The sequence below is a fragment of the Cherax quadricarinatus genome, chromosome 1 (genome assembly GCF_038502225.1).
Source record: "Cherax quadricarinatus isolate ZL_2023a chromosome 1, ASM3850222v1, whole genome shotgun sequence".
In the NCBI taxonomy this organism is placed as follows: Eukaryota; Metazoa; Arthropoda; class Malacostraca; order Decapoda; family Parastacidae; genus Cherax; species Cherax quadricarinatus.
In genome coordinates, this window is record NC_091292.1 from 23,297,840 (window position 1) to 23,307,839 (window position 10,000).

General features: G+C 41.2%; 1 protein-coding gene across 2 annotated transcripts in view; it reads right to left on the minus strand.

The window, feature by feature from the left end:
- LOC128685081 (galactosylgalactosylxylosylprotein 3-beta-glucuronosyltransferase P) overlaps positions 1–10,000 on the minus strand; it is a 278,460-nt gene that overhangs the window by 64,994 nt on the left and 203,466 nt on the right. For both annotated transcript variants that reach the window (XM_070102909.1, XM_070102969.1), the window contains one exon: positions 3,571–3,712. In XM_070102909.1, the coding sequence (XP_069959010.1) occupies positions 3,571–3,712 (142 nt within the window). The remainder of the gene's footprint in view (positions 1–3,570; positions 3,713–10,000) is intronic.

Here is a 10,000-nt window from a genome sequence, read left to right on the forward strand (position 1 = left end):
GGAAGGGGCACATCGCCAACAACTGCCTGCGAGATACCAAGTGCAATTACTGCTACAAGAAAGGACATCAGGAGGGCCAGTGTAGGAAGAAAAAGGAACTTGACAGACAGGACCACCTGTTTAGAGACCTGTTCTCGGAACAAACCAGCAGGATCTCTGTTCGCCGTTGCCCAGCGGTGAGAGTAGCCACTCTCATTGCTGAGGTCCAGTTAATAAACCCTGGAGAATAACATACATCTGAATTGGTGAACACTCTCACACGTCACCCACTCAGCTACTCCTATCTCAGCCCAGCAGGTGGGATTGTGCCTTATACAAGACCACAGACCTACATCCCTGCAGCTGCCTCAGTACCCTACCTCTTTCAAGGGCAGGCACCTTACATGCCCTACACACCCACCACCTCAAGCTGACCACATCATAAGGAGCCAGTCTATCAGCATCCTGTCGGCCAACATTAGAGGTTTCATTACTAATGTTGGAGAGCTCACACATAGTTTTGTGAACACTCGACGTCCCGACATGATAGCTGTTGTTGAAACATTTTTGGACGACAGGACTCCAGAAAAATTTGCAAGAATTGCTGGCTACACCTCATGGATGAGAAGAGACAGGCAAGGGCAAGGAGGAGGTGTTCAAGTGTGCTCTCTAAAAGTGTTCATTCCCACCACATTGATGTTGCCACCCCTACTCATCTTGAAATGATGTTCTTCAAGCTCTGCATGAACACTAGTACCTCTGTACTAGCATGTGCAACATGCAGACCCCATCAACTTCCTAATGGAAAATATGGACTCCCTTCTGCTACAACACAACTGTCAACATATCATAATTGTTGGTGACCTCAACCAACACCTTATACAGAGGGACTTTGATGACCTTCTTGCAGTATTTGACATGAGAAACTTTGTTGATTTCCCTACTCACATCTCTGGCTCCTCCCTTGACCCAGTAGTGAGTGATCTGGCCTAGTCACTTGTCAACCCCTCGGCTACGTTAGATCATCTGACCACAAGGCTGTTTTTACGACACTTAAGATCCCAACAGAGCGAGGTGAGGAGTCCAAACGCACAACCTGGCTATGGGAAAGAGGTAATTGGCCGGCCCTTTGCTCTGAGCTCGCCACCACCGATTGGAATGTTCTTCTTCAAGGGGATGTTGACAACCAAGTGAAAGCCTTCACTGGACACATCCTTAATCTACAACAAGAACACATTCCTCAACGGCAATATGTGACGAAGCCTACAGATCAACCTTGGTTTGGCTTTCGTTGTAGAGAGCCTGCTACTGCTAAGTACAAAGCATGGCGAAGGTATAAGAGACATCCTACCACCTATAACAGGAGCTTGCATAAGCAAGCCTGTAGGCATATGGGTGACGTTCAAAGGTGGGCCATTGCTAAATGGGAGGTGGACACAAAAAGAAAGCTAGCATCAAGTAGGGTAGGCTCCGAAACCTGGTGGTCCCTGATCAAGGACAGACAAGGTTATCTGCCTGATGAACTCATTCCACCTCTAAATCGACAGGATGGGACCACCTTTACTAGTAGTCAAGAGTCGGCGGACCTCTTTGCCGAACACTTTGCTACCAAAATGCAAGTTCCTGATCCAGAAAGGGCCCCAGGGACCCTCCTTGGCTAGCTGCAAGAACTGTGTCAAAACTGTCAGTGGTGACAATAAGGCAGGAGGTGCATTTCCTTCTTAAATCGCTTGACCAAGAAAAGGCTGTGGGCCCAGACAAGTTGAGCCCAAGATTGCTGAGAAGATGTGCAGACGAGCTAGCAGCACCTCTAACTCGCATCTCAGCACTGCCTAGTACAGTGTAAATGGCCCTCTCTGTGGAAAGAGGCAAATGTAGTCCCTGTTCACAAAAAGAAGAGCAGAGCAGAAATCAGCAACTACAGACCAGTGTCACTCCTGTCAGTCACTGGTAAGATCCTTGAGACAATAATCTCAAGACAAATGACGGAGTTTTTTGACTACCACTCACTACTTTGTGATCGTCAATATGGCTTCAGGAAAGGTTGCTCTGCTGCTGATCTGTTGTTAAACCTCTCCACTAAGTGGCACCAGTCACTGGATGAATCCAAAGTCAGCTGTGTGGTAGCACTGGACATTGCTGGTGCTTTCGACCGGGTGTGGCACCAGGGCCTCTTAGCAAAACTTCAAGCACTGGGAATTGCAGGCTCTATGCTATGTCTCCTCAGTGATTATCTTCATGATAGATCTCTAAGTGTAGTTCTCAATGGAACGGAATCAGCAAGACATCCTATTGGGGCAAGTGTTCCACAAGGAAGCGTGCTGGGACCATTGTTATGGAATGTCTACTTCAACGACCTTCTTCATCTCATCCCAGAATACCATGCATATGCAGACGACTGTACACTGACATTCACTTATCCAAGAGAAGAAATGCCAGCTGCTCTAAGCTACATCAATCACCAGCTAAGAGCTATATCAGCTTGGGGAAATAGATGGCAAGTAACATTTGCACCTGAGAAAACGCAAATGATGATGGTCTCTAGGCACCATGATGGTAATGCTGGTGCAGTAGTAAGGATGAATGGGAGGGTGTTGGCACCTGAAGAAGAAGTTGATATCCTTGGGGTGAAATTTGACTCCAAACTAACCATGAAGAACCATGTTGTAAATCTTGCAAACAAGGCAGCCAGGAAGCTTACAGCACTTCGCCATATCTCGCATCTGCTTGACAGTAGGGGTTGCAAGATTCTGTACGAGGCCCAAGTACGCTCACACCTTGAGTATGCTCCACTTTCTTGGTTTGCCTGCCCCCCTCTCATCTGCGACTGCTTGACAGAGTAGAGAACAGAGCAAGACGTCTCATCTCTCGCCTGGACCCATCCTGGATAGATCTGTCATTTCAGCAGAGCCTTCAACACAGGAGGGATGTGGTTGGCCTTACTGTTATGTACAAGGCCAATATTGTCAAAGTACCACACTTTTATCCACTTCGAGGACAGCATTAAACAAGCTTTTATGCCACAAGACGGGCAGAAAGCAGTAACTTCACTCTGGCTGTACCCTTCTCCAGAACATCACTCCATCTGAGATCATATATACCCAGGATGACTCGAGTATGGAACACATTCGTACAGCATAATGATGTCAACGAGATAAAGCCAGTTGATCAAATGAAAATGCTGGCCCACAGATGACTCCAACTTCATCCTGTTCCCTACCTGTATGTCTCATAACAATAAAAATGCTTTCAAATGAGCTGATGTAGGTAACAGCTCTTAGCTTGCCAATAAAATTTGGAGTCCTTAACCTGTAAATAGCTTGTCAATAAAGCTAGGGATCCTTAACCTTGTCAAACCCTGTGTAAAAAGAGAGAGAGAGAGAGAGGGAGGGAGAGAGAGAGAGAGAGAGAGAGAGAGAGAGAGAGAGAGAGAGAGAGAGAGAGAGAGAGAGAGAGAGAGAGCTGCTACATGTACCTCTCTGGCTAACTTTGTTATTCAGCATTGACCAATCCGCCTACCTTACTTAGGTTCACCTCTACTATGCTAATGATCAGTTGGTGAAAGTAAGGTAGCGCGTGCCCCTGGCTCACCTAGGAGGTAGGTGTGAGGGACGCTGCAGGAGTCGAGGAAGGCCAGCACCCTCCTGGTGGGGGCGACTGCGTCCTCTACCACCAGCCAGTGCAAGTTACTCACCAACATCAGCGTCTGTGCTAGTCTCGTCAGCTCCGCCACCTGTGTGTGCCAACAACATAACTAAAGTTTATCTAAATTATTGACAGGTATACATATTTATTTCAACAAACCGGCTGTATCCCACCTAGGAAGGGTGATCTAAAAAGAAAAAGTTTTTCTTTATAAATTTAGTAATTTATGCAGAAGAAAGGGTTACTAGCCCCTTACTACCGGCAAAATTTGCGAACAAGTGACAGGAGATCATTCAACTCCCCAAAGGGGGAGATAAATGATGGTTCTAGGTTGTTACAGAGTACTGTAAAAAAAATATTTATATAAAATAACGCTCCATATATAATATCATTTTCCATGTAATATACTGAAAGCGGAAGTGTATTATTCCCTGAAAGCGAACGCGTTTTATTCCTGTAAGTTAGGCAGCGGCCAGGACAGGAGCAGATAAGAGGTGTGTTTAGCTCAGTACGAGTCGGGTGGTAACGGGGGTAAAGTCATCATGTTTGGGAGTTAGTCTGAGTAGGTAATTTTGGTAAGTTTTTTAGTGTATACTATAGGTGTTTGTGTTTAAGTGCTCTCATGTTTATTTGTAAGGCCCTAGTATGCAGAGGCCTGTTTATGTGAAAGTACTGTATGGTGTTTTGCCTGCTGGTAATTAGTCTACCAGACAGAAGTGAAGACGGGGGTGTGTATGTCATGGAGCCTCCCTGATGATTTATTTTTATTAGTAGCAGTGTGCTAGTGAGCTAATGTGAACTGGAGTGTGGTGTTTTTTTGTAGTAGTTATAAGTTGTATATAAGTTATATTAGTTGTATATAAGTTAATTATAAGTTGTATATAAGGAGCCAGGACCATTTTAAGTTACGACATCAAAGTCGTAACATAGGTCTTTCGTGTTGCAGTCAACACATCGTCAGGAGCTTGCACTGTTATAGAAATGAGTAGGAAATCCAAGCATATTTGTTCAAGAGAACGTTTTTGCTCAAGCAACATATATATATATATATATATATATATATATATATATATATATATATATATATATATATATATATATATATATATATATATATATATATATATATATATATTAGATGTAAAATGAAGAAACACTTTTATTTCCTCTTCGGGTCACACGAGATTTTTCTAATGTGTGTGTGTATGTATGTACGTGTGCATACACACAAATTAGAAAATATAGTACAGACTGATTACCAACACAAAATAAATCACATGGGGAAAACTGAACACTTGATAGGGTAAATAATGTTCATTTCGGCCTCACACTGAGTCTAGTTTCCTAACTCCTTTTATTTTCTCATAATCTGCATAATTATTTTCATTTGAGCCTTTTATGGTGTCAAGACTGATAATCCAGTATGCGACACTGTCACCGTAGGGAATTTGAAAAATCCATGACGCTTACCCAGGCGGTCACCGATCGTCTTGAGATTTCATAAAACCGCACATACCAGCGTGTATTGAATATTGAATATTTTAATTCAGTTGAAACAGCAAGTCAGGAACCGATTTCCTCCACCGTCGTCTCTGAAAGAGTTAGAACAGGTTTTGCTTGAGGAATGACTCAAAATTTTCCTGGAAACTGTTCAAATGTTATGTGAATCAACTCTTAGACGAGCTGATGCTGTTTTACCTGCTAATGGAGGACTAACTTAAATAACTTTAACTTCTTCATGTTTTTCAGTTCAGACAGATGATTGTTTATGTTGGAATCATTGGTATAACAGTCATTATATGAGAATGCAAAGATAGTTACAGGTTAAATTACTTTCAACAATTCACAATGTTATATTTCCATAATATAATTTCAATATTTATTTTTGAAACTATTGTAATTAGAGTAAAATTACTGTCAACTATAAATATAAAAAAGATGTACAACCAAACAAACTATGATCAATTTCTTTAGTATTAAGTAGTGTGTAAGCCATTAAATTAAGTCTGCCCATAATGCCCAGGCATGCTAGTCGCTCGTGCACTGCAACTCATTATTGTCATTTTATAATCTCAATGTAATCATGCAAAGAAATAAATTTTGTTTGTTCCTTTGTTTGTTATTTTGTGTCTCATCAATGAAGTGGGACGACATGTTATCCTTCAGGTATGCACATTTAAAAATGAAAATAGCATTCCCATATTATTACTTTTTTGCAAAATAAAGAATTTGAAGGTATTAATGCGCACCACATATTTTTTTTATTTTGTTTGAAAGATAATAAATTATACGTTTTTCTTGCGATTACAATGAAGTGAATGTTAACTTCAGATTGCTTCTTCAAGAGCAGTAAATATCAGAAATTCTGATTACATCTTAACATCTCTCATCAGACGTATTATGGCTGCCAGTCACCACAAAGGAGATACCGTTCATGAGGAACTACAAAAACATTTAAATGAAAAAGGAAACCATTACCATTAGATGCCACAAAAGCTGTTTCTATATATGCATCAGTTCCCTGAATTAAACCTGAATACCTTCCACACACCCCCACAGGCGCTGTATAATCCTACGGGTTTAGTGCTTCCCTCTTGATTATAATAATAATATATATTCATCAAAAACACTTGACTCACCGGCAGACCAGAGGAATGGAAGGAAAATTAAAAGTGTCTCTTCACTAATTTAAAAAACTGCACTCTTTTCATGATATATATTTTTATCTATAAATAGCAATGAGTATTCTGTGGGTAGATATCCTCACTCGAATTTAACTCACGTAATCTTTTAATGTAGCGAACAGTATATCTATAGAACGACAAGCCAAAGTAGAGAACTGTCCTCCATAATTTGATTAATGATGTCTTTAGAATATGTCCATTACTATGACTGTTGTTAAAAATAATTTATGACCGTCAGAATAAAACAAGCTGGTGGAGGTGACACCAAACATGTCACTCACTCTGCATTCAATTTTTTAGAAAACATCAGCAGAGGATGTAGATGAGGATGGAACTGAATTTCTGGTGGTCTACTCTTTTTTTTTTTTTTGTCTCCTATATCTTTTCTTGACCTTTGAGAAGACTCCTCTTTAATTTTCTTTTAGCTCATTTCCACACAGACTTCATTGTGCTTCCATGTGATCACTGCTCCTTCAGCCTTATTTCCTGATTATTTTCTTTATTTACCGCCGGTAGCGGTTGTGCAGCAGTGGCGGTTCAGTCTTTTGCTGATAAATAATTCTTACACTGTTGTTAAGGCTTTATCTTCACCTGTGCTTTGTTTCTTGCTTATCTTCGCAATTTTCTGTTATCTATTGTATTTCAGTTTTTGCTGTTTTCCACGTTCTTGCACTTCTATGTTTGCCTTTCTGCATTTCTCTATGAACTACGGCTAATCTGGTTCCTCCGTTTCCACTTAGCTTTAGAAAGTACCTTGTTGCTGGGTTTTTCAGTCATCTCATTCATCATCTTTTCTCTTAATTCCCTCTCGTTTTGCACTACGTTCAACAATTCATATATTCATTCATACTTTATTTCTGGAATCAGATTTTCTTAAAAAAAAAAAATGGACTTCACAGTTCAGCACTCCGTGGTGGCTCCTAAATTTCAACTGAATGTTGAGAATTAATTATACCAGTCAGTGGTGTAAGCGTTTGAATGGAACCCGCCTTCACGTCACTTATTTTGTTATAAATTTGATTAAAATGTAACCTATTCCAAGGATTGCAGGTTAAATTTGGTTTTCTTGAACTAAATGATACTCATGTCAAAGTATATTTTCTGTCAGAAAGGGATGTAAGGGACTGACTGGGGTGGGCGCAGTTGTGGTGGCCGCTGCCGGGAGGCTCACGATTACCACCGCTCGTGAAGAGAATTCCTGGTACTGCCCGAGGCACAAGCAGTTCCAAGTTGTGGAGGTGCCCTGAAGGGTAGCTTATACACACACACACACACACACACACACACACACACACACACACACACACACACACACACACACACACACACACACACACACACACACACACACACACACACACATATATACACACATACACACACATACACAAACATACACACACACACACATACACACATACACACACACACACACATACACACATACACACACACATACACACACACACACACACACACACACACACACACACACACACACACACACACACACACACACACACACATACACACGACAACAAGGTTAGTTCCAGAGCTAAGGGGAATGTCCTATGAAGAAAGATTAAGGGAAATCGGCCTGACGACACTGGAGGACAGGAGGGTCAGGGGAGACATGATAACGACATATAAAATACTGCGTGGAATAGACAAGGTGGACAAGGACAGGATGTTCCAGGGAGGGGACACAGAAACAAGAGGCCACAATTGGAAGTTGAAGACACAAATGAGTCAGAGAGATAGTAGGAAGTATTTCTTCAGTCATAGAGTTGTAAGGCAGTGGAATAGCCTAGAAAATGACGTAGTGGAGGCAGGAACCATACACAGTTTTAAGACGAGGTTTGATAAAGCTCATTGAGCGGGGAGAGAGAGGGCCTAGTAGCAACCGGTGAAGAGGCGGGGCCAGGAGCTAGGACTCGACCCCTGCAACCACAAATAGGTGAGTACAAATAGGTGAGTATACGAGTCCCCGGGTACTGTACATCACACTCATTGGTATTAAAACCTTCAAATTGACTGGTATCATAATATCGACTAAGGACGGGAACTGACAGCCACGGAGTGGCTGTCAGTTCTTGTGGCTTCTCTGAAACCACAAGAATAACCGATACATTTGACTGTGTTTAACCAACGTGAGGAGAAAGTGAGAGAAAAGAAGAACAATAAAAAGTATGAGAAGCTGGGAAATAAGAGGAAGGGGTTATAAGAGGGAGGTTCAGCCGGTACATGGGTCCGGGGTCCGCACCTTGATAATGAAAATTTTGCAGCAGAAATGCAGCATTTACCATTAGTACATAAAGGAAATTTTGGAAAAGCAGAACTGAAACCTTTAGAATTGCTAAATTAATTAACAGATTACAAACTTTGTAAGATATTTGCAAATGTTTGTGTTAGTTTGAGAATATTGTTGACAATTCCAGCTACAGTAGGAAACTCAAACATATCAAAAACTTTTTAAGGTCTAATATGTCTCAAATCCGACTTGTTGATTTAGCAAGACTTAGTATTGAATCAAGCATTGGCAGAGAAATTGACTTTGGTAATGTTATTAGAAATTTTGCAGACAAAAGGTCAGAAAAGCTCATTCCAGTAAGTAGTCTAAGCAAATTTAAAACTTTCAAGAATTTTTTTTACTTTGAAAGAATTTATTATATATTTAAAAATTTAGTCATCTGTATAGTTATAGTTTAACAAAAATAATCAAAATCTACAGTGTATGTATGAAGTATATGTTATCTGGTCATTCTGCTGAGCAGGAAATAAAGCATTTATGAAAGTTTACGAATGGTTTTATTGGACTTCAAATTCCCACTTCTGAGAGAAGCCTCAACCTGCCTCCAGGGACCCCAAAGCAGTCTGGTTCTGGCTTGCAAAATTTCTCTTGGAGGCCCTGGCTGAGTGACAGAATTCGATTAACAATAACTGGTTTGAAGAGGAAAAATGTGTGAGGGATGTGATAAAAAATAGCAAAATATGATAAGGCAGTAAACCTGAGAACGTTTAAACAAAACAAGAGATGAAAGCTTTAATTGGATAAAAGGATAACTACAACAGCCACCGATGAACCCGAAGACAGAAAAAAAGTTGAAAAAGACTCTGGAGAAAATGAGAGGAAGGGTAATACTGAAGGAAAAACCATACAGAGAAATCAGGAAGGCACGATGGAGAAATGACTTAAGCAGAAAAGATCACAGGAGACCGGAGACCGGAGACCGGAAGGTACTGGTGTCACAGGCACGGGTGTCAGAGGCACGGATGTCAGAGGCACGGGTGTCAGAGGCACGGGCGTCAGAGGCACGGGTGGTGATAAAAGAGGCAGCAAGGAAAATAGGGACAACAGACAAAGCAACCTGAAGGAAAAGATAATGAAAGAAGAATGAGTGAGGTAGCTGATGATCCATGGTCTCAAGGAGGCTGTTGGTAGGTCATGAAAATGGGAGGAGGACGAACTGAAATCTGAGAGTTTGCAGGTGGAAGGAGTAAGAATTAGAGCAGAGGGAAAGTTTTCAAAGAATCGGGAAGGACTGCTAGGGCAAACGACGTCCGGTCAAACTATACTTCTGGTCAGAATTAGCTCGAAACAGTATCTTGAGACAGAAAGTGTTCTCGAGGAGTACATAGATGTATCTTCATGCATTCCTGGATTAGGGCAAAACATAAATGAAGAGAGAACC